The following is a 25672-nucleotide window of genomic DNA, read 5'->3' as shown; positions in this document are numbered from 1 at the left end:
CTTCTGAATATAGCAAGTTCAGGATCCATGAAAGAAACAGAAAAAGAATAAGAACTTTTATTCATTCCCAGAGATGGGAGACTAAGGTGGTTCAGAAGGACAGAAACTATTTACATGTATAACAGACCTGCCAGGCCAAATAATTTGTGGGATTATTTCTGGGGCAACAGAAATCAACTGCTCCATCCTCTGTATGACATTCTTTCAAGTACTTGAAGATTATCATATCACCTCTTAGTTGTCTTCTCTCCAGGCTAAACAGATCAAGCTCCCTCAACCTTTCCTCACACAACTTGGGCTCCAAACCCCTCACCATCTTTGTAGCCCTCCTCTGGACATGCTCCAGGTTGTCTACATCCTTCTTCAATTGCCCAAAACTGAACACAATATTCTAAGTGAGGTCTAAACAGAGCAGAATAAAATGGTACCATCACTTCATGCGATCTCGACACTATACCTGTGTCCTACCTGTTGGGGACAAAGTATGTGGTGGAAATGGATCATTCCTCATTGGCCTTTTTACACTTGATGAAGGAAAAGAATGTTAGAATCTTTATATGGACCTCAGCTTTCAGGGTTTTCCGTTTAACATCAAGCACATAACAGGGAGCTCGAATGTGGCAGATGCTCTGTCTCGGCAAGCAATGTGATTATGTTGGTATTTGTGATGCATACTCAAGTCTTTGGTATGCATAAAATAGCTGTTGGGCTCCTGGCCAGAAATACCATTACAATGGCTAAAACTCTACAGACAAAACCTTGAGAGGGTATTTTCGACATACAGTGTAAAAATCATCAAAAGTGAATCTAGTAAAATAAGATAAACTTACCTTGCTTTCTATCACTGCTTCTGTACATGCCTGGAGCATGCTTAAGTGATGTGCAAACACTAGAAATTTGAGTTTGTCATTTTCAAGAAGCATTTTGATATAGTCCTTTACTGCTCCTGCCTGAAAGATAAATTGTTTGAGTTTTGTTTCATTAACCAAAGGAAGATGCTTTATGCTGATCCTTCATTGAGCAAGGGGTTGGACTAGATGGCCTTTATTGCCCCTTCCAACTCTATGATTCTATAAAAGGATAAACCAATTCATATTTTGCTTTAAAAGCTCCCCCGAGACACTGCTGTACACTGTCTTATTAGCTCACTGCCTGCGTAAGATTCTTTTATAACACTGTATTCTATTTGGGCAACTTTTCTTTCTTTTTTTACAGTTTCAGGGTTTTGTGACCAGTTAGCCTTAGAATACCTGAAGCCATGACTGCCAAGGCTGGATCTGAAGAGTTTACAGAACTGTTAAGAAAGTCTGGAGCTGCTGCAGCTATTCTTGTCAGGTTTTGCCTAGCTAACTCCACAGGGTTGATACGAGGATAAAACGGAGGAGAGAAGAACTACGTAAGCCACTTCCCTGTTCCCCACTGGGGAGAAAGCTGAGGTATAAATGAATAAATAACTGGGGGAGGAGATTCACTGTATCTTGTTCCTAGTGATGAAGCTGATGCTGTTCCTGAGCCATTGGCTGAGAGTTAGAAAGAGATGTTGAGGGGGTACTCTCAGCTCGTGGCACTGTCTGCCAATCTGGAAACTTCAGAGTTCCTCGGGGGGGGGGGGAGACATTATTTGGAACAACCACCACATTTGCCATTGTTCCTACATTATATGACTGGGTTGGGTGTGATGTTGGGCCACAGGTCCACAAGCCCTTTGGGCTCTAGCTGCCATTCCCCCTTATTGGTATTGCTGGCCACTGGGAGGGACCTGCCTGAGCTGGTTGTTGGGGCATCATTTGTTTCAAGGCTGAGTGGGATACTACAAATCCTCATCATTCCTCTAGAACTTTGCTGCCTTAGTGTCACTCAGATTCAGTTTTGCTGAGTGTGGTCTGGTCAGGTAAAAAATGTAATTTTCATTCTGAAGTATTAGTTTTACTTTAGCAGGTTGTGTTATTGCTCAGAAACAGTAAACACAGCTCTCAGAATCCAACATTTACTAAAACTGGGGATGATACAGTGTCAGAACAATTGTTTTACATTAGGCAGTTAGAATTCTCAGGAAGCACAGAGAGGCACTGGAAGAATTCTGTGCTGGCAAATGTATTGTTATGATAACAGGAAGAAAAAATAGCTTAAAGAAATGTCAACAACTGCAAGAAGCTTTAAGATTACCTTAGCAATAGCAGTCTGCTTAAACATGCGTGTAATGAGACCCATCACCTGGACAAAGTCACTTTCTGTAGAATCTAAATCTGAAGCTTTCATTAATTTCTCCCACTCTTCAAAACTAGCATTTAATTCCTGCATGGGAGGGCACAACAATGTTTAGAGACAAAAATGCGAAAGGCCAAAACAATTATGTTCCTCTGAATCATACCCTACTTTTGCTACTGAGAAGAAAAGAAAGAACAATAATCCCTCAAGATGCCAGCCTCTTCACAGAAGAATATCCTTGTAGAGGTAGGTCAGTCACATGTTCTTTACAAATATAGAATCTAAATCAAACTGAGAAGATAAAACACAGCTTATTCTACTTGGAGCATAAATCAGTGGCTATACATTTCCTCTCTAAGGGCTAACGCAAAATCAAAACTGCTTAAATCAAAATCAAAACAATTTAAGTAGGAGCCAATGATTAACTCAATTATAAATGCAATTATGAAATATAGTATTGGGTCTATAAATTCCTTTGACCTCAAATTCAGAATGCTGTTGGTTACATTTTTTGAAAACCTTGCCCTTTCTTCGAAGAACTCATGCAACCTTCCTCTTTTCACAATCTTCCCTTAAGGTAGGCTAGGCTACAAGACACTGACTATGCCTAGATCATTAAATAAGTTTTATGGTTAATGATTATAACTTGAATAGATCTGACCCTAGCCCAATGGTTTAAATGGCTTGCAAATATTTAAACCTTACAGCTCATGGATGGACCGTCCCACTCAGATAGGTTTAAATGCCTGAATCCCAAAGTGAACCAGACTTAGAAATCTGGGAAATGTCTGGGGGGAGGCAACTCCTGAATCAATCAAATTCGTGAGGAATTTAGGGTTGCAAACTGGTTTGTGTCCATCCTTATTCAGCAATCATTCTAGAATCCATCTTGATATGTTTTTCTCTATCCTCATGAGATCTCAGCAAGAAGTTTCACAGATATATTTATTTAGAAAACCTATGTGCCACCCCTCTGAAGGCTATCTGATGCGGGTCTCAAAGTAAAAACAAATATAGTGCTATTAGAACTGTGACAGTCAACTCCAAACTCCAACATAAAACTTTTGTGTTATTATGGATTTGAAACATGTATACAGGCTGTCACTCCAGACAGCAGCCCCAGGTGGCTCAAATTAGAACATCCAAAAACAGTTTTGAAAAAGAACAGCCAAGAATAGACAGATGTTTCTATGAAACTGTTGCAGAAAATCCTGAAAATAAAAAATAAAACTGAAATAAAAAAATCAGTTAGGAAATTAAAACCTCCCCCCCCCCCCAAAAAAAAAAGAATTAACCCCTGTAGTTTTAAGAAACAAAAGCCCTCCATGGCTGTTGTTAAGTAACTACATTGCCATTTCAAGCCTTGGTGTGAGTAAAAGGCAGGGGAAGGGGGCATTGCCTTTTCCAGGGATGCTTTGGCCTTGGAGGACTCATCAGGGTCAGGCCTGGTTGCTAGTTACTGGCTACTTGTTACTATTCGACAGCAGATTCTCAACAAAAGTCCATGTTCTATAGTGGTTAGTTTCAGACTAGTAAATGGGAAACCCAGTTACAAATTCCCACTGTGCGATGGTGCTCATGGGGTGACCTTGGACCAGTCACTCTCACCCTATATGGAACCAAAACTACAATGTTAACAGCACCTTACCTTAGCAGCAGTTTGAGAAAGATCAAATGGGATGCGCTGCCTAATCTTAGGTGGTAACTGAGTTAATACTTCCTTCTTCAGTCTCCTGATCATTATATTGCTTAATAAATGGTGAAGTTCATCTAAATTTGATGCTCCCCTGCAGTCCCATTGCCGTCTTCTACCAAAGAACCTGGGGGGAAAAATTGAAAGATGACGTAGAAAATATTAAGATTAGGTTAAATAAATATGAGTTAACATGTAATTCTTATCTAACAAAGTGGATGCACACAATTATACTGATCAACAATCCAGGCATCTTTTTGCAACTTTAAAAAATGGATATTTCAGTGGTCTGGTCAAGAGTTAATATTAATGATAATCTAAACCATAGGGCCTCTTGTGGCGCAGGGTGGTAAGGCAGCAGAAATGCTGTCTAAAACTGTCTGCCCATGAGGCTGGGAGTTCAATCCCAGCAGCCGGCTCAAGGTTGACTCAGCCTTCCATCCTTCCGAGGTCGGTAAAATGAGTACCCAGCTTGCTGGGGGGTAAACGGTAATGACTGGGGAAGGCACTGGCAAACCACCCCGTATTGAGTCTGCCATGAAAACGCTAGAGGGCGTCACCCCAAGGGTCAGACATGACCCGGTGCTTGCACAGGGGATACCTTTACCTTTACCTTTAAACCATAGGGGGAGAAATTGGAGTTTAATGCACTCTTCTTTCTTTTCTCCTCACTTAGCATTATTCTTTTATCCATGCATCAAAACAACCTATTCTTGATATAAAGGAGGAGGGGGAAGTTGATTAGCTGATCTTGCCATGTTAGCTTGCTAACTAATAATGTTGAACGGTAGTTGTGTTTAATAGATTTTAATGGATTTTATTGGGGTTTTAAAATGTTGTAACCCGCCACGAGCCGCAAGGGAGTGGCGGGCAATAAATCGAATGATGATGATAATAATATAATAATAATAATAGGTAAAGGTAAAGGTATCCCCTGTGCAAGCACCGAGTCATGTCTGACCCTTGGGGTGACGCCCTCCAGCGTTTTCATGGCAGACTCAATACGGGGTGGTTTGCCAGTGCCTTCCCCAGTCATTACCGTTTACCCCCCAGCAGCAAGCTGGGTACTCATTTTACCGACCTCGGAAGGATGGAAGGCTGAGTCAACCTTGAGCCGGCTGCTGGGATCGAACTCCCAGCCTCATGGGCAAAGCTTTCAGACGGCTGCCTTACCACTCTGCACCACAAGAGGCTCTTCAATAATAATAATAATAATAATAAATCATGGTTTTCTTATAAATTGAGGCTGGAAACATTGGTTTGAAATGGGAAAACAAGGATTTATTCTCCCTGTCCAGTCTGGAGTTTTCCAGTAGAAAGGGTGAGCCCAGATCAAGAACTATTTGGATAATTTTGGATCTCAACCTAGAAAGCTCTTTCAACATACAAAATGCCTCCTTTGAAGTAACTGAAACTTGCTTCCCTTGTCTGAACACTCAAAAGTGGGGTTCCAAAAGGGGCGATACTCTCCCTCACACTCTTTAACATCTTTATGCGCCCTCCAGCTCAGCTGGTCCGGAGCTTCAGGCTGGGCTGTCATCAATATGCAGATGACACCCAGCTCTATTTCCTCATGGACGGCCACCCAGACTCCACCTCAGAAGCATTTGCCAGATGTTTGGAAGCTGTAGCTGGGTGGCTTGAGTACAGTCACCTGAAACTCAACCCCTTCAAGATCGGAGGTCCTATGGCTAGGAAAGAAGGGGGCAGGGGCAGGAAGAAATTGCAGCTGGTACAGAATGCTGCTGCTAGGGCCCTCACAGGAACACCTTGAAGGGCCCACATCCTCCTGTGCATTGGTTACCAGTAGCGGTCTGAATCAGGTTCAGGGTTCGGGTTCTGACCTTTAAGACCCATTGCAGTCTGGGACCCACATATCTGAGGAACCACCTGTCACCTTATGCCCCCCACAGAGCCTTATGCTCTGCGGGCACTAACTTGCTAGTGTTACCCAGCCCCCGAGAGGTTGGCCTGGCCTCAGCCAGGGCCAGGGTTTTTTCAGGACTGGCTCCGACCTGGTAGAACGAGCTCCTATAAGAGCTGAGGGCCCTGCAGGAGTTCTCTGTGTTCCACAGAGCCTGCAAGATGGAGCTCTTCTGTGGGGTCTTCGGTTGAGGTCAGGGCGCGGGAGATCACATGGGCCCCTCCAGGTTAGATCATCATCTGGTAGTGGACTGCCGGCACCCACAGATTATTCCCCTGAGGCACAGACCGGGAGCTGTCTGAAATGGGGGGGGGGTAGGTCTTTTTGCTGCCGGGATATATATTTTTAACAGTGGGTTTAATGATATCTTATGGATTTTGTATGGTGTTTAATACTGTGTAACCTGCCATGAGACAGATTTGCTGATAGCGGTGGCCAATAAATGCACTACTACTACGACTACTAAAAAGTATAAAGACTAGTGAGAAGAATCACCCTAATAATATTAGTGCACGTAATACTCCAGGGTCAAGGTGGGGTGGGTCACTTTAGGAATGGAAAGCTAGAAATCAAGAAGATGGATAACAGTCCCCACCCCACCCCTAACTCTGGACACATGGCACCCAAAGTCAGGTTGGGAGAAATAGGCTGAGACACACATATCACCCACCAATGCAAGCCTGCTTGGTGTATTGGTTAAGAGAGGCAGCTTCTAATCTGGACAACCAGGTCTGATTCCCCACCCTTCTCCATGCAGCCAGCTGGGTGACCTTGGGCCAGCCACAGTTCTCTCAGATCATCTCTCATCCTCACCTACCTCACAGGGTCTCTGTTGTGGGGAGAGGAAAAGTAAACTGTGTTGAGACTCTTTCAGGTAGTAAAAAGCAGGGTACAAAAACCAAGCTCTTTTTCTTCAATGGGAAGTAGGTCAGTGGACAGGAGGGTTCAAGCAGAGAGCACAGAACTGAAGTCAGTGAAGACTACACAAGGAAGAACACCCCAAAACAACAAGCTTTTAAAACATCTTATCCTTTTTTAACATCTTATCGACGGCCGGAGATCAATTCTCCCATATCCCCCCCCCCCCCCCGGAGGTCTTGGTTAGGAGGTCTTTAGTCTTTTAGTTATTTTAATTCACCGTATTGCATCTTGGATTTTTGTATGGGTATTGTGTAATTTATATTGTTTTTAGGGGAATTTTATTGGGGGTTTTATGTCTTGTAACCCGCCACGAGCCTTTCGGGAGTGGTGGGCTAAAAATCAAATAAATAAAATAAAAATAAGCAGACCAGTGTGTGTATCCTGGATAAAATGGCAGAAAACTAATCACCATCACCCCAAAAAACACAGCATTACGAGCAAGCAGACCAAGAACAATCCCCACTGCCACCCTAAATGAAGGGGAGGAATGAAATGAAAGCTAAAAAGGAAAAGAAACCAAGGAAGCAGATTCCATTAAACAAAACGCTGGCCAAGTGACTCAAACCCTGACTGTTACATCCTTTACAGCAAAAAATAAACAGAAGAAAAACACACAACATAAATGCAAGACAGACGAACCCATGGTAAAGCAAGACTCCGCCCCCTGAGCAAGTAAGATAGCCAATTTCCCTTCCCTACTCCTGGAAGTAAAGCTCTTTCATGACCACACTCTCTCCACCTGAAAACATAACATGAATAAAAGGAGACAACGCAACATCACCACATATAGCTTTCCATCCCATTATGACGAATGAAAACCGTGTCATTGGTGGGCAGTAGTGCCTGTCAAGCTTTGCAGGGTTCTATGCTGGAGAACACCAGCCACCCCAGTTGCCTGCTCTTTTGCACCAGAGTTGCTGGGTGGGTTCCATTTTCCAAGCCACACCTTAAAGCTCAGGGATTTACTTGGCAGCATGAGCTTTGACATGTCACATGGTTCGTGCCGACCTCTAGGTGGAATGCGTGCAGTGCCCCTGTATGCAGTGTGGGTGGAACCAGGCCATGACACACACAAGTCATTGGAAGGTATATGAGTGTGCAAATAGAAACAAAACAATTAAAATACCTGACACGTGCATTACAGTACTTCTTTGAATATTCAGTCCATGTTCCAAATTTTCTTGGGCAAAGTGCTTCAAGCTGCATGAAGAGCTATAAGAAAAATGATTAAAATGCCATTTATAAAGATGCTTTCCTGGAGTGCAACTAGGACCATTCTGACAGTAGTGATTGAGTATCAAGGACATTTGATCAAGGACATTTGATGAATGGGGCTTCGAACATCCCTCAGAGAACTCCTTTAGACACACTTCAGTCAATCAAGGAACAGTTTTTAAACAAGACATACAGTAGTAGGTTTTTAAGAAATCTTTAGTAAACAGGCCATTGTGTTATCATATTAATGCTTAAAAAACAACATTACAAGGTCATTCTTTCTATTACAGCAGTGCCCCATTTCTCTAACTCCCCTTTTCTTCTATAGAAAAGGTGGTCCTGTACTACTGTACACTAGACTGCTAATCCCACTGATCCAAAAAAATGCTGATCTGAAAAAGATCTTAAGAAAAAATACCCCTACCCCCAATCAAACATAACTATCTGAATGATACAGTTACACTGTACATTAAAAGGTAATTTTTCAAGTGGGAAAACATGCATGGCTTTGCTTTCAGAATGAGAAAGAGATATTCAAAACCTCTTCAGGTCTTCCTAAAGCAGGCGTTCCAGTAAGGAGAATGGCCCGAACAGCATTCTGTACAAGTGGTAGCAAAATCTTGCTGCGAGTCGCATTTCTGGATTTCATGTAGTGAGACTCGTCAATTATCACTACTTTGAAGCTCTGTTTGTACAGAGTATCTACTAAACTCTGCGCATCTGATGTTAATAGTCCGTAACCTAATATTGTGACTTTGCTTGTAGAAATTCTCCTAGAAGTGGGAAAAAAATGCAATCTTCATTGTATTAGCAGTCCCTTGGTATAACAGAATCATAGTATATAGAGATCTCATGACATATTTAACTTGGAACCTTAAAACACAGGATTGTGGTTAGGATGCCAAGATTCAGTTGTAATTTTTGGCACCCCTCCTTTAGTATTCCAATGAGGCACATACTAAAGGTGTGTGAATATCAAAATGGCTGAATTCAGTCCCAGCATGGGTGGGAAGTATGAAGCACCAGTTTGCACAGGTACTTTGGACATCATGGTAAATTGGAGATTGATCAGAACAGGAAGTTTTTAAGAAAGCTAGAAGTGTGAGAGGTAGCAACAGCTGGGAACAGCAAGAGAAGCCATCAGACAGAGCAAACAAGCCACCACACTGCCAGATACAGATTTATGTTTAATCTCAGTTTATTGTGATATCTAAATGCAGCCAATTTCTGTACTTGATTTTAAAAAACAAAAACAATTTTGAAGTGTTTGACAGTCTGGTTTTTTAATCCCATGTAAGAGAAATAAAACCTATATACTATATTTGCTCAGTACTCAGCTAAATTCTATTTCAGTCTTTTCAGCTGAAAAATGAAAATACGACTTATTTCAGTCACTCCATTCTTTTCTACTTGTTCCTGCATTATAAAAAGTAATTCATTTTTAAATACTTTATCAAAACAAACCATCTAAAGAGGTGAATATGCTTTGCTCAACAAATGCAGGTCAGGGGCAGCGGCCTATAAGTATAATGATAAATATAAAAATAAATAAAACAAAGCAAATATTGGACCAAATCTTTTCATTTGCCAAAGAATACTCTATGCTTCACAGAAATGACAGTGCCCAATGAAAACTGAACGTACAGCATGGCTTCCCCAATGAAGTAAGCAAGGCGTCAACTCCATTTCTTGTTCCTTTTGACAAGATGTTGGAATGAACATAGCAAACTACAAGCACGTCACTTACCAGGTGTCAGTTTTATTTTGAATGATGGCTATATCCTCTGGACCGAGGTCTGGAACCCATTTCTCTATCTCATCAGCCCAAGGGTACCTCAGAGATGACGGCACCACTATTAACAGAGGCCATTCATTTTTGTAGTGATATGACACTGCTATGGCCTGGATCGTCTTGCCGAGGCCCATCTGAGATATAAATGAAAGAATATTTAGATGTCTTTATAGGAAAGTGAGGAAAACACAATGTCTATTGAGTTTCTTTATCTGAAAAGATCTCAATGTACTGCTGCTGTGGGAAGTTTCATAAAGCCTGAATAACCTACAGAGTACAAGAAACTATAGTGACAATCTCAGATTCTAGCTATATATCTGCTGTATGAAAGATTACTTTGGAGCCATAGTCCAATTGTTATTATAAAATTATGGTTCTGCAAGTTAAAGGTACTTAATAATAAAAGAATTCCAGAAGAGATATATATTTTCTTTTAAGTCTATTATAGGCTGTACTTTAAAAAGTTAATGATTTTAAAATACATGACAAACCAACACCATTTTGCAGTCCAGTTTGATTCCAGTGTAAAGCTGCAAATTTAGAATGTATTTCCTCCAACAATGCTTTTCAATAAGGTTCACTGCTAGTCTTGCAATGTAACTATGGGGGTTGGGGGGTAGTGAGAGAATTATGTGTCCTTGCTTAGAACAATCCAAAATAAATTGTTAGAGCAGAACAGATGACATGCCTAGAGAGTTTCTTACCTCATCTGCAATCATGCACCTAAGAGAAGAGAAACCAAATAAAAAAAGTTTAGAAGCCAACCAAGCATGCAATTAAATAAAACATTTTTAAAAGGCATACTTCTTTAGCAAATGGATAGACGTTCCAACAATTTCTGTTATTGGGTGTTAACAATGCCTACGATCCTAGAACTATGCAACAATTCCATGTGCTAAAGGGGAGTTTCTTTAACAGTGGCATGTTACGTTCCCATAATCCTACATGTTAAATCTCTTGAAACTGAGGGGGAGAATTGTGTGATGTAGAATGGTGACCTTCAGTTCAAAACATCAAAAATCCCACCGGCAATGCCCCAAATTTCAGGTGTACCCTATTATAACTAAACTCACAATTTCATATACCATACTTTATTTGACTTTAGAATCCTAGAATCCTAGAATAATAGAGTTGGAAGGGACCTCATAGGTCATCTAGTCCAACTCCCTGCACTGTGCAGGACACTCACACCCCTATCACTCATCCACTGTAACCTGCCACACCTTTGAGCCTTCACAGAATCAGCTTCACCGTCAGATGGCTATCAAAGGGTCTCACAGCAACTTTCAATGTTCAAACCATATAAATAAGGTAAAAACAACATAAAACAAATATAAAATATTAACATTAAAATGTAGCTAGCACCAGACTACTAATAAAAACTACCCAAACATTTGGCTTACCTTACAAAGGCTAATCTAAGGCAAAGTGTGAGTGGGTGTGTAGGTAGGGATGTGGCCCGTTTTGTAGCCCTTCCTTGCATACCCTGGGAATTGCTGATCACCACTGTGGGATGGTAGGTGAACTCCCTCCAGGCCAGGCTGGATTCTGGAAAATTGGGGGGGGGGGGAGGAATTACTTGGATATGAAACTGGGGTCATTGTGGGTGGGTAAGTAGTTGTGAGTTCCTGCATTATGCAGGGGGCTGGACTAGATGCCCCTGGAGGTCTCTTCCAATTCTATGATTCTATGAAATAATTTAGTTTTGCATACCCTGCAGAAACTAGGCAAGTCTGGCAGGGCACAGGTGTCATCCAAGACTGCATTCTACAGGGGACAACAGAGAACACTGGCATGCATTTGAGCTAGAGAGAACAGCATGAATAATTATGATGTTTAAAACTTTTTTGGTATACTTTAAATTGCTTCTCCATGCACTATTATATTTGATTGGCCAAACAATTCAGTGCAAATGATTCCTAATAAGACTGCAGTAACAATGACTGGCCAGGCCCTGACTTATCTGTACACAGCCCGTGGCGCCACGGGCGCCACGGACTGAATAAAAGAGTAAGGGGTAGTGGGGAGGAGTTAGGGCGGGACCGGTCCGGGATAAAAACTCGGAGGGGCCAATCAGGAGCCGCTTTGCGGCTCCCGATTGGCCCCTCCAAGTGTCCATCCCGCCCGAAGAAGGCAATGGGGAGCCGCGCGAAGCGCGGCTTCCCATTCCCTGCTTCACCCACACAGGCACAGGTGAGCGGACCGCCGCGCTGCCTTCTCCCAGCCGCCGGAGCGGCTGAGAGAAGGCTTGGGGGTGCTTTGGGGGCGGGTGGGCCTCGCCGGGTGGCCCTACATCAAACCGCCGCCTTTGCCTTCGCCTCCGCCTCCGCCTCCGCCACCGCTCAAGCCTCTCTGCAGAAGATGGACGCCAGCAAGAAGACGCCGCAACAAGTAAGTGATCTTTTACTCTTCCCCAGCCTCCTAGCGCCCATTGTATTCAGGATACAATGGGCTTTTTTACTAGTAGGAAATATAAATTCAAACTGAAGGTATGTGTATCTTCAAGATAAGAACTCTTGTTTTTACATTTTGGTAATGCTGAGTAACCAGACCTATCATGCAGACGAGAATTTGAACCCAGCTGAATTATACTGTATTAGGCTAGCAGAGAAGAAACTGTGAGCTATTATTTATTTACATTATAGTTTGTGTAGTGTTTAACACTGTAAGACCATTTTCAGACCATTAGGAACTTTGTAAAAATGTTGAACAAACACATTGAGAGACTATTGCCTAATAAGAAAACAAATGTCTGATTATCAGCATTAAATATGATGCTGTCGAGCATAACTGTTCTGTCACCATAATCAGAATGAAAAGATTGCAAGGGCCCTGTAAAAAGGTTTCCTTATGGTATTATATTTTTATTCCCTCCCCTCCAGACTTACTAGTTGTCTGACTCTCCTCATTACTTTCTATATTAACAAAATCAGAGCAAACTGCCCACACTGATGGAAAGGTTAAGTGCTGTTGAAGCAGATCTTCAGATAACATTTTTGAGGCACAAATTAGAATTATCACATATTTTGACTGATACAAGCAGGACAACTTGTTCTTGATGTTCAATTAGTCATTTCCTTTTCACTGGTTGTTACCCAATTGGGACTAGATCATTCACATACCATCTGCTCATGTAACTGTACAATAACTATATCCAAAAATTGCTAATTTGATGAGGCAATCCATTTCATTTCAGGCTATAAACTCAGCTCATGAAGCCAAATGTGTCAGAAAAGGAGTGAGAAAAATACTCTTCTTGAAAGCAACAACCAAGAGTATACCATGATCAATAATTAATGATTAAAATAAAGCTGAAGGCTTTACAAAAATCAGAAAATGGTATTCTTATTTATAATCTATTGTACTACCAAATGTAAAAGTGTTGAGTTTGCTAGAAAAATCAGAAGCCCAGTTGTAAAAACTGCACTCTTTCAACTGTCTTTGAAAATCTACCTTTTCTGGAAGGTCTTTAGAATGATGTGACACAGGAAAGCAATACTATGTTAACTAGATTTATATTCTTTTGTAAACTGCCTTAGTTGAAAGGTGTTCTATAGATATATTTTAGACCACTTATATCGCAGCATGTGTGTGCACACATGTGAATAATAACATATTACCATGGCTGTATTTCCCACCCTATCTTCTTACCCTTTTATTCTTCCTCAAGCTCCAATGCTGCCATACCCACACAGATATTACGCTTTTAATAAGAATTTTGGCCTATAATTCCTCTCTGAAGACAAGCATTTAGTTTATATTCTGCCTTTCACCCCAATGGGAATGTAAAGCAGCTTACATTGTTCTAATTTCCACTTTATCCTCATGACAACCCTGTTTGGTAGAGAGCATGTGACTGGCTCCAAGTCACCCAGAACCTTCTATGGCAGAATGGGGTCTCCCACATCCTAGTCTGGCACCGCAGCCACTTTCTCTACGATGTAACATGGTGGAACATGGCCTTACCATCTCTATATCTATTTGTACTGATGTAGTAAAACATAAGAGCCTCTTGTGGCGCAGAGTGGTAAGGCAGCCGTCTGAAAGCTTTGCCCATGAGGCTGGGAGTTCAATTCCAGCAGCCGGCTCAAGGTTGACTCAGCCTTCCATCTTTCCGAGGTCAGTAAAATGAGTACCCAGCTTGCTGGGGGGTAAACGGTAATGACTGGGGAAGGCACTGGCAAACCACCCCGTATTGAGTCTGCCATGAAAACGCTGGAGGGCGTCACCCCAAGGGTCAAACATGACTCGGTGCTTGCACAGGGGATACCTTTACCTTTACCTAGTAAAACATATGAACTCAAAATTATTAACATTATCAGGTTACGTAGAATATGCCCATATCTATGCATTTTAAACCAAAGTCGGCCAGTGGAAACTAATTTTTAGGGTAAGGTCCATGTTTTACAGGCTATCACCCATTCTTCCCCGTCCTATGGAGAAATTAGGAAATGAAGGAACCTACCATTACATTTTGTAGCCTCTCTTTTAAAATATACTTTTCTCAACACCCATGCCAATATGGAAAAAGACAAAAGGCAAAGCAAGATATATTCATAAATCAATTTAACTAAAATGTGGTATATAATAAGGTATATATAAGGTATATATGTGGTATATATAAGGAAGTGTTTGAATAACCGACAGAATGAAAGCAGTGCTTAATTACGGTTGGGCGCTTTGGCGCCAGATTGCTACCGACGCAGCCAGCACCGTGCCACGGGGGGGGGGGGAAGTGCAAGCGTCAGCGTGCCGGTGGGTGCACACACGCAGTCACGGAGCCTCCCCTCCTCCCTGCACCTCCCCTCCCACCCTGCGGTGCTGGCTGCGCTGGGAGTGAACAACCGCTTCAGGCGCCAAAGCGCCCGACCCTCGCATCTTGCCTCAAAGAATGAGCATATTTGTTGACCTTCCTCAAGAATGGTAGGAAATGAAATATGAATATACTTTTAAAACCAAGAACCATGAGTAGTCTTGGCTGCTCTTCTTTATATCCATGATATATGAAAGAAAAGCAATCCCTGGACAAGAATTGTGAAATGTTTGAGGAAGTGTCATATTGTAACAGCTGAAGTAGCCTGTGCTTTTAACTGCATTCCAAATAAGCAAAACACAATGTAGCAAAACCAAACAGAAGAAATGCACCTCCCCACTTGTACTGTATGAAAGAAAGCAATACATGTAAGTTTCACAAAACTTATTTTTAGTCAATGATGTTAACCAACATCATTCTTCAAGAGAATCTCCAAAGACATAAAGGCAGTGCTAGTCAGCTCAAATGTCTTCTACAGATACATAGACTTTGGAAACTTGTATCAACTAGTAGAAAAGAAAACCATCTAGAAGAGAGCTGCAGTATTTCTTTTTCTTTTATGTTGTCTGACTTCATTACATCATTTATGGTCATGGATGAACTTCAGGCTGCAGCAATTAGGGATATCAGCCTCCAGGGTGGTGATGGGGCATCTCTTGGAACTACAATTCATCGCCAGCCTACACAGGCCAGTTCCCTTGGACAAGATGGATTCTTTGGAGAGTGGTAACAAAACAGCACTGAATCCTCCTGAGTTCCCTGTCCTCTCCAGGCTCTATCCTCAAACCTCCATCTGGCAACCCTTTCCACCTATCCCCAGGGGAGACCTGGCAACCCTAGCCCTTCTACCAAGAAATTAAAGTACCACTATGGCACTGGAGTGTGAGTCTTTTGAAGTCAGGGACCTGTCAGAACCCTTCGAGATCCACAAGACCTGAAAGACAGATCTTCTGCTGGACCTATGGTCAAGGCCAGCTAGACATACAGATACACAGCCAGTTAACATCTACAGCAAATCCTGTGTCTCTCTCCTGCCCCCTCTGCTCCCGTTTCTCCCTCCGTCCCCTTTCTAGTAGGCTACAATTGACCTCAGAAATCAGGACTGCTGTAACAGTGTTGTAGTGTGCTTTGAATACAACTTTTAATCTGGTTTTATTGATGAATCATTGTTTTATTGAGTTTTATACTCTGTAAACCAACCCAAAATGGGTAATTGAGAGAGACAGTATATTTTTTACCTTTATATTTATTCTCCCAAAACTCATCATTTCCCAGTGCAAAACGTAAAGCTTGAGATATTTACTTAAGAGTTATAGAAACACAGATTTGCTAAATACATAGATTAGCTAAAATGCTGAAGGACATCAAGAACATCCACTGATACTGTTTGCTTTTTACTAAAGAACTTTTAATATACTACCTGTCCACAATTGTTCAAACTTAAATAAATGTAAAGAACGACAACAGAAGCAGACAATGTAAGTTGTTTTAGGGGTTTTTTTTCAATGAATAGGGCTCAAATTATTCTATCAGAACATACTGCACAAAGGAAGAATGCTATTTCCCCTCAGTGTGGAGATCCAGATTTTCCCAGGATTTTGCACCCACTCATGTGAATCAGTTTTATATAACACTCCAGCATATAATTTGCTTCCTACTCACAAGTCAACACTTTAGCATTAACATCTCTCTCATACTGGGGTTATTTAAAGAATGTGAGCTTGGTACATTTAAAAATGTGCAAGCAGCCATTTCATTTGTATGTCATTAATCACACTACGCAGTCCTAAATCTGTACTGAAGATTACTGTCTTGCAAGAATTAGGGTACTTCACCAAAAATAGAGCCTCAAATGACTTGCATGTGGCATGTCAAAACTGAGCTTGGTGCCAAAGAGAGGTGTCAGATTGACAGCCACACAGTACTTCTTATTCACAGAAAGGTATAGGAAGTGTGTCAAACTTCCATCAGGAAGTAAAAATATCTAGCAGTGAAAGAACTCAAGAGTTTTTAATGCCATTCACGATATTTTCTCTCCAAACTGAAAATTATTGTAAAATGAGGTCAGCCGCATTTAAATTTGAACTAATTCATAGCATGTAACCAGTAAAGAGGCATTAAGCCTTTATTGATGTGAAAACTGCTCACCAGCTGAAAATGTAGCAACAAACCTCCTCCTGAACAGTGCCATTTCAGGTCATATTTATGCATATAGGGCTGGTGCTTGTTTCAATAATCCTGCATGGGGTGAAGGAGAACACCCTTTGTACAGAAATCTAGGACATCAAGGAAAATGCTGGCAACACTTTCTCCCTAGTATGCTTATTTTCTGTATGCAAACCTACTTAATCAGCTGGATGAAGAGTCACAAAGTTCAGCATGGGTTTTGCCATCTGGTTCGACTGACACTTTAAATTGGCTTATGGCCTCAAAACATTGTCAAAATGCCTGAACTTTATTATGCTTGAGATGAGAGGTATGAACAATTCTGAAGGAATACAAAATAAACCACTACTGTTATGCAGTATCAGCACATACAATACCAACACATACAGTCAGCCTCAAGAGAATAATTTGCTTTGCTTCTGAACTCACCATCTGTTTACATTTTTCTGCATGGTTAAGAATTCTAAACTGTTTTGATCTGGAGATCAGTAATCAGCTATTGGCGAAACTCTAAAACAGGCAACTCTCATTATTACTTATTAATTCTAGAACAAAGTTTGAGTTCAGGGGCACCTTTAAGATCAGTGAAGTTTTATTCGAGGTCTAAGCTTTTGTGTGCGCGTACACTTCCTCAGGCACAATAAAATGGGAATTTACCAGTCCACACACATAGGCAGAGGGTAAGCAATAATTTAGTACACAGCATAATGGAGAAATTTAACTCTGTTAGTCTTAAGGGTACCACTGGACTCAAACTTTGTTCTGTAGCTTTAGACCAGCATGGCTACCCCACATTAATTTATGAATTACATATGAAACAATTTTAGAAGAAGACTGTGCTGTCAAGGCACATCCACTCATAGTGACCCCAACCAGAAGGTGAGCAAGGTAAGAAAAGAACAGAGGTGGTTTGCCATTGTTTTCCTCCACGCAGTGACTGCAGATTCCCATGGTGGTCCTCCCTGCTTAGCTCCCAAGTCCAATGAACTGGGCTAAATGGGCTGATGGACTCAAAATTTGTTGGGCCGATAATATGTAACTTACTACTAGATATAATTAAGTCTGCACTCAGACATAACATACCAGAGTTTGTAATGAAAGTAAGCCAGGACATCTTTGGGCTTTCACACTTGTCCTTATTCTGCACACTGTGCTAAAATTAAAGACTTCTTAGCTTTACACTAACTGAAATTAGCTGTGAAGATCCAACTGAGGAGTTCAACAAACTAAGGTTATTTCTTATCTATAAATGAAAAATCTTATCAAAGATTTTCATGGTTTGTTCATGACACGGATCCTATCTTTATTCCATCTCCTGAGTCAAGTTTGAAGCCTTCATACAGCCTAATGGGACTTCTACTTAAGTGGTTTTTCCTCCAATGTAAGAGCCATTTTTAATTAATTAATTTATATACTGCCCAACTCAGTGAATCTGTAGGATAGGAGCAGGATCCATCCCATCATAAAACATCTTGAAACTATGCTTTTCCTGCTCAGTAACTCTGCAGTCATAGCTGAGAAAGATGTGGAATACTATTGCTCCAACAGAAACATTTAGCTTAACTAATCTAATTATGACGTTGCAAGGATATTAACTTTAGGAATTTGTAGTCTACGAATTGTATCCAAAATGCCATGAGTGGAGCAAAACAAGCAGCATGGGACTTTCCTGCCTGTTTCCTCCCAATACAGTACACTAAACCCTCTGAAATTCTCAGGAGACATTCACAAACAGCAAAGAGGGCAAAAATCACCTCTCCTGCCCCAGCAAAAGTGGTGTACCACTGGAATGAGTTCTTATGTTGGGAGACAAGCACGTTTGGAAGGAAACATTTGCCTTTTATACATTTATTTTCACCCACGGGCCCACTCTTGCAGTTAGTCTCTCTTTTACAGAAAATCTGGAAAATTATTCTCAAAATGCACTTGACACCCTTGAATCATAGAATAGAATCATAGAATTGGAAGCGGCCAGATGGGCTATCTAGTCCAACCCCCTGCTCAATGTAGGATCAGTCTTAAAGCTTCCAGGATAAATACTTTTCCACCCAGTGAGGTGGGGAGCTCACCACCTCCTTAAGCAGTCAATGCTGAACTACTCTGATTGAAATGTTTTTCCAGATAAAGCCAATACCGTTATACACGTAGTTTAAACCCATTACTCTGCTGCCAACAGGAACCACTCCCTTCCCTTTTCTAAATGACCCTTCAAATACTTAAAAGACAGCAATCATGCCTCCTTTCAGCCTCCTCTTCTCCAGGTTGAACATTCCCAGTCCCTCAGCCTTTCCTCATATGGCTTGATCCCTTAATCATTTTCATCATTCTCATCTGAACCCTCAATTCTGTCCACATCCTTTTTGAAATGAGGCCTCCAGAACTGCACACGGTACTACAGGTAGGGTCTGACCAATGCGGCATATAGTGGGAGTATGACATCTTGTGATTTTGATAATGCCTCTGTTGATACAGCCCAAGACAGCATTTGCTTTTTTTTTTTACTGTGGCGCAGAGTGGTAAGTGGCAGAAATGCTGTCTGTCCATGAGGTTGGGAGTTCGATCCCAGCAGCCGGCTCAAGGTTGACTCAGCCTACCATCCTTCCGAGGTCGGTAAAATGAGTACCCAGCTTGCTGGGGGGTAAAAAGTAATGACTGGGGAAGGCCCTAGCAAGGCCACCCTGTATTGAGTCTGCCATGAAAACGCTGGAGGGCGTCACCCCAAGGATCAGACATGACCCGGTGCTTGCACAGGGGATACCTTTACCTTTACTGCTGCATCACACTGTCTGCTCATAGTTAGCTTACAGTCCACAAGTACCCCAAGTTTATGTTCACATACACTGCTACCCAAATGTGTATCACCCATCCAGTATGCATGCTTTTCATTTTTGTGACCCAGATGCAGAATTCAGCACTCCTCTTCCAGCATATTCACATCTTGTTGAACTCTATCTGTGTTTTCTGGGGTGTTTGCTACTCTTCCCAGTTTGGTGTCATCTGCAAATTTAATGAGAAGTCTCCCTAGTCCAAAACATTGATGAGGAAGCTGTAACATACCAGACTCAGTACTGAGCCCTGTGGCACCTCCACTGCTCACTTCCCTCTATACTATTGAGAACTACTCTTTGGGTGTGGTTTTCTACCCAGTTCCCTATCCACCTAACCAACTGAAAATCCAGACTGCAGTCCTCCAGTTTACCCATCAAAACACCCTGGGGGAACGTTGTCAAAAGCCTTACTGAAATCCAGGTAAACAATGTCCACTGAGTTTCCATGATCTAATGAGAAGGAAACTAGGTTGGTTTGGCAAGACAAATCCATGCTGACTTCTTCAGATCAACAAATCATCAAAGATGCACAAAGCTGTAATCAGCTGGTTCTGTGACAAAAATAATGCAGACCTGTGGTGGGCATGTATCCAGGCCTCCAGCTACTGCAAACAAATGACAGAATTGGTATCTAGCATATTGAAAAATCACAATCCCTATGAGCCCTATGCTGCTTAATTATTTATCAAATATCCCTAAAGACCAGCAAATAGTTGCCTTATATACGAACAATGTGACCAGGCTACAATGTCTCCCATGCTATAAGACTGGTTTTTAAAAACAAACAGATACACAGTTCAGTGAAATTAACAGATTATCAGAAAAGTAAAGCTCAAGTTGACCAGGTATGGTCAAGGGCGAACCAAACCACAGAATTAGGTATAATCTATAAATGTAGTACCAGTATATCATACTAATAAATATGTGGTTATACTTCAGATTGCAAAAGGAAAAGGGCTGATGCTGTATTTTATGTATTAAAATATTTTTTTCTCTTCTGTTAATACTTTTTCTTTTTATTATACAAAACTTTCTGTATGCCTTAATATAAATATTTAAATGTTTTAAATATAATATGCCAATAATAACAAGTGTTCTTGTTATTATTCTATTAATGTAAACATTGGACTGTAAAATTACTGGTACCCCAATCCTAAATAGGCATGCAGTAATAATTTTTTGAACTGACAACGTAACAGTTATGAATTGCTAAAGTAATCTCCACCCCCTGCCAACCCATCAACAGTGTTTTCATAGTTTAAGAGTACTTCCACAGACATAATAAACCTTCAGATCCAACTGCAACTCTTTGAGTTACAAACTTCATACAATCCGAATTATATACATTTAGAATAAAAGTTCAGGGAGCATCACAGAACATCACAGTTAAATGTCTTTGTAATGGCATAAGCAATAGGTCAAGCTTTTTTCCTTCTTAGAAATGGATGGACAACTTCTATATAGCCTGTGTTCAAGGTAATTTTACCTGCCACTTTTCTCTATTGCAAATATGATTCCTTTCTTCTGAAAAGGAAGTAGCCTCTCTTTTAGTTTTCCAGGTAGAAAAGACAGTTCTTCACCCACATCAAAATTTGAACAAGATGTTCCACATGTAGGAGTTTCTTGGATGACACTTGCCATGTTGAGTCTAAGAAAAATTAGGAACAACGCATCATTTCAGTGTTTAACACTCAATATTCCTTAGTGTTTTCATGGTAATAAATTACATTTTGAGGTTAATGTTATCAAATGCCACCAAAGAGAAATTAGTACAATTTTCTTCATGAGTACTGGTAGTAACAATTCTAATTAGTATCAGTATTTCTCTGGTATCTGACAATGTCCACATGCACACTAAAGCTTATACCTTGAATAAAACTTTGCTGGTCTTAAAGATGCCACTGGACTCAAACTTTGTTCTGTATTTTTGTTGCTGAGATGCTTGAAAGTTATATTGACATTTTTATCTTTATCTGTACTCCATTATTAAATTTCTCTTTCTTCTTTATCCTTGCTGAACTTTTATACAAAATGTATAATAAGGCGTATAATGTATATACAAAGTGTATAATAAAATATATAACTTAAAAAATACTTGGTGTCAGTGCATTAGAAGAGATGTATACTTAGCATAGATAGAATAGGAACTTTCATATGACTTTCGAATTACCTCCTGCAGTGTCCTTATTGGCTCAACAGGAGTCGTCATGCTTTTTGAGCACACTTCTTACCTGCTTGCCTCTAGAACAGCAGTTGAACTGAAGAATGACTGCAGAAAACATTTAATTAGGTCTCTTCTCTCCTCTTTCTATACATAGTTGTTTCTCTTCTAAATAAAAACTTTTATTCTTTAAGCAGCTTGATGCTTCATTCTCTCTGCAGATTCAAATGCTACCAACACTTCATCTATTCTGCTAATTACCTAGAACTCCTCAGACCTGATTTTAAACAGATGGCAGAATCAAGAGATGCTTATCTCTTGTTCCTAGAAGCAGCTGGCTATAATATGTTGTTTACAAAAGGTTAAACTGATATCAACAAAGGCAAAGGAAATAACCAAATTAAGTATAACTTTCCATTTTCCTTACTTCCTAAACAAGCCTGTATACTAATTGGCTAGAATGCATTTGGTGAAGTGTGCTCTGACTTACGAACGCTTATGATAGAATAAATAGTCCTGGTCATTTAAGTCACTACTAGACTGGGACTGGGACTAAATATGCTGGTCATACATAGTCTCTTACATGTGCAATAAAGAGTTTATATCTGCTCAGAGACGAGTACAACTGTGAAATTAATTATTTCTGTTCTTTTTTTCCTTAAAACATGTGATGGCAATAAGCAAGATCAGTTGCTTGAAAACTAAAATTACTATACAAGTAATGGCTGGAAGTCAACAGGCAGAGCAGTGTTTGTGTAGGAAGCGGAAATTAAATGTGCATGCATTCTGGTTGACAAAGATTAAATATTCATAGTTTGAATAATAAAATAGATTGCAACTGTATCGTGCTAATAATGTCTGAGCTAAAGAGCCAGATATTTTTGTTCCAATCTGTTAAAATAGGCTTTAATCGTGTTTTGAAAGAACAACACAAATTTAGTTTTACGAGATTATGCATGGATGTCTATATACATACATCAGGTTCATATTTCATTTTAACCCAATTATATGATTTTCCTCACACTGCTTCAAAGCGCTACAATGTTAGGATAGGGACAAATTACATCATTTAGGATCCATATTCCTTTCCCTAAGCAAACTGAATTTAACTCACACAAAGAGTCTGTTCCATATGCATAATGATAGCAAATCTCCAGTGAGAAAAGATTTTTCTACAAATGTAGGGGTCCTCCCAAAGTTTGCAGAAAAATACAAAAGAGTACAAAAAATAAATACAAGAGATTTAAATCCCCCCCTGTTGCCAGCATCCACCTTCTATGGTGGTGAAGGAAATGAGGGGCTATGGGGCAGCAAGCATTACATCCTTCGTTCAGAAATATTGGGTAGAGAGGTGAGCTTTCTGGAGAGGAGGATGGCATTCATGGTGGCAGGCTTTGGGGGAAGCAAGCTTGCTGGTGAAGAGGCCAACAGCTGCAAGATAGCTCAGCTATCTGCTGATAAAAGCTAGCTTCTGATACAAGTCTGTATTTCCAATACATAGTACATAAAGCCAGCAGAAACTCCCATTATATGGCAGGAGTTCCCAGCATGGGACCCATTAACACTTTTACTAGTACCCGCCAACTGTTTTCAGAAAGTAGGGATGGCCAGATGAGGCTTTTGCCCAGCAGGGCCGTTGACTGGTCATCCAGATTTTTTTAAATTGCTTTGACACCCATCTGTGTCAGAATTCCAAAGGTACCTTTAGGCCCAAAAAGATGGAAGACTCCTATTGTGTAGCTCAAAAAGCTGGAAAATCCCTTTTCTACAGCATACAGAATACTTCCTGAAGACTATGGCTAGGAGAAGTTCCAATCACAGCTGTCAAATGGCCAGGGAACAGTAACAATAGCAGCTTTCACCCTAATACCTGGCACAGGAAGACCATAACAGCCAGACAGAGAATGAAAGGGTTTAAGTTTCAATAACAGAATCAGCCTAATTGGCCAATCAACATTAAACATTTAGGGACTTTAGGATGCCATTTATTGTGGGGCTGTTTTCTGACACAATAAAAAGCTAACAAGCCATGACCTTCTTTCGTAAGGGGCAGAAGAAGACTCTGACAGCAGAAGCAATTCACTGTTCCCAGTAATTACTACTGAGTAAAACTGCAAAATGTATTTTGTAAGCTTGGATCATTAAATTTAATAGCCTGTAATAGTCAATCTTCTTACAAGTAATTTTACTGCATCCTCATGAATATGTGTTCCAACACCTGTCTCAAGTGCTTTTTAAAAAACACTTCTACAGATGGAAATACTGGGCTACTTTGGACATATCAGACTTAGGCAGATCATGAGTGGGTGGGCAAGAAAGGATGGGCCAGTGTTGTCTCTTGTGGCCCTTCCTTGCATACCCAGGGAACTGCTGATTACCACTGTGGGATGGTAGGTGAATTCCCTCCAGGCCAGGATGGATTCTGGAGGGATGACTTGGGCATGAAATTAGGGTCACTTTGGGTGGGCAGGTAGTTGTGAGTTCCTGAATTGCGCAGGGGGTTGGACTAGATCACCACGGAGGTCCCTTCCAACTCTATGATTCTATGACTACGATTCTGTAAATGACTGAAACAGAAACAATGGAGTGGATCCAGCCACTTCACTAAGCATAATCTGAATCCTTCCTCTAATCTGTGGAGCCTTCATCTAACTTCAGTGTCTCCTCCATAGGAACAACAGCTTCAAGGAGAATCGTTGGATCCATCCCACTATATGCTGACATCAACATCTCAGGACAGATTTGTGGCAGGACCCAAGATTATGGGCCTTCTAGGAAGGTTTAACTCTGAAAAAGTGACAAGGCTTATTAGTTCCCATATATCAATAGTTTCAAATTTTGGAAAATTATTCACTGGCATTAAATAAAAACCATCAGAAACTTTCATCAGAAGCGCTAAAAGGAAGAGAACGGTAGCAAAATTATGGAATATGGGTTGCAATCCTTATCAGATAGCCCAATTAATCCTTACTAGGAAACTGGTACAGTAGTCCACTATCAGTCAATTTATTATCAAACAACCTAAATCAAGTATTCCTTGAAGCCAGGGATGCAGCCATATAGGAGGCATTTTATTTTTTCTCTGCTTGTTTGTTACAAGGGCAGAAAGGAGGGCCATTTCCTCCCTAAACTGTAGTGGGCAAAAGTGTGGCAAAGCAAAACTGTTCTATAAGGTTCTTGAAGCAGGAATACAAGGAGTCAGTAGCAGACATCAGTGCCGAGGGCCTCCAATAGAAATTCAACAGGCTATACATTCATTACTCTTTTTTTCAAATTAATATCAGTGAAATGGATCCAAGCTCCTATGATGGGGCAGATTTTATGGAAGCAAAGCTGTCTCACTTTCCCCTTCTCCTAGAAATCCTATGGGACCACTAGCTGTATTCTACTGCTACACTCTAAAAAAAAATGTATCACACAGCAAAAGGGGAAAGTTGAGTTAAAGAACTGTGCTCACTCTTCCGAGCTTGTAATTTGCCCAGGTTGACTTTACAGGCCATGTGGTAGTGGTAGGGAGTTTGGTCAATTTCTCCTTCCTTGCAATGCCCTCTAAGAAGAGCACACAACATGTTATTCTGGAGGATTACCCTAATTACCCTCAGTGTTACATGGGTCATAGAGCAGCTGGGGGAGGGGCAAGGTAGGAAAAATCCAACTCAAGAAACTCCCTCCATTTGCAGTAGTGTAGAATCTTATCCCTTCACAATAAATTAGAAACGCTTTTGTTATTAGTGCCAATGTTAAATATGATTAGCCATGTTTTTTCTTTATACAAAAAGGCGAGCTTGTTTGCTCACTACAGAACTCATGGGATATTTACTGCTGTTAGGCCAATGGAGCACAGAGGGCTTTTTCCTCCCTACCCTGTGGAAGGGAAATTAACAGTAAACTAGGGTTGCCAACCTCCAGATTGACCTGGATATCTTCTGGAATCACTTAACTAGCGATTGG

At 40.8% G+C, this 25672-nt stretch overlaps 1 protein-coding gene across 4 annotated transcripts in view; it reads right to left on the bottom strand.

Moving 5' to 3' along the window:
* Positions 1-25672, bottom strand: part of ZRANB3 (zinc finger RANBP2-type containing 3) — a 56645-nt gene that overhangs the window by 28278 nt on the left and 2695 nt on the right. For all 4 annotated transcript variants that reach the window (XM_077320221.1, XM_077320217.1, XM_077320220.1 and 1 more), the window contains exons 2-9: positions 21047-21208; positions 10458-10476; positions 9709-9887; positions 8503-8734; positions 7873-7958; positions 3857-4028; positions 2167-2295; positions 831-950 (exon numbers count right to left, since the gene is read on the bottom strand). In XM_077320221.1, the coding sequence (XP_077176336.1) occupies positions 831-950; positions 2167-2295; positions 3857-4028; positions 7873-7958; positions 8503-8734; positions 9709-9887; positions 10458-10476; positions 21047-21201 (1092 nt within the window). In that variant the 5' untranslated portion in view covers positions 21202-21208. The remainder of the gene's footprint in view (positions 1-830; positions 951-2166; positions 2296-3856; positions 4029-7872; positions 7959-8502; positions 8735-9708; positions 9888-10457; positions 10477-21046; positions 21209-25672) is intronic.

The sequence above is a fragment of the Paroedura picta genome, chromosome 2 (genome assembly GCF_049243985.1).
Source record: "Paroedura picta isolate Pp20150507F chromosome 2, Ppicta_v3.0, whole genome shotgun sequence".
Lineage (NCBI taxonomy): Eukaryota > Metazoa > Chordata > Lepidosauria > Squamata > Gekkonidae > Paroedura > Paroedura picta.
Note: the sequence above shows the minus strand (reverse complement) of the source record. Positions and strands in the feature narration are given on the sequence as shown.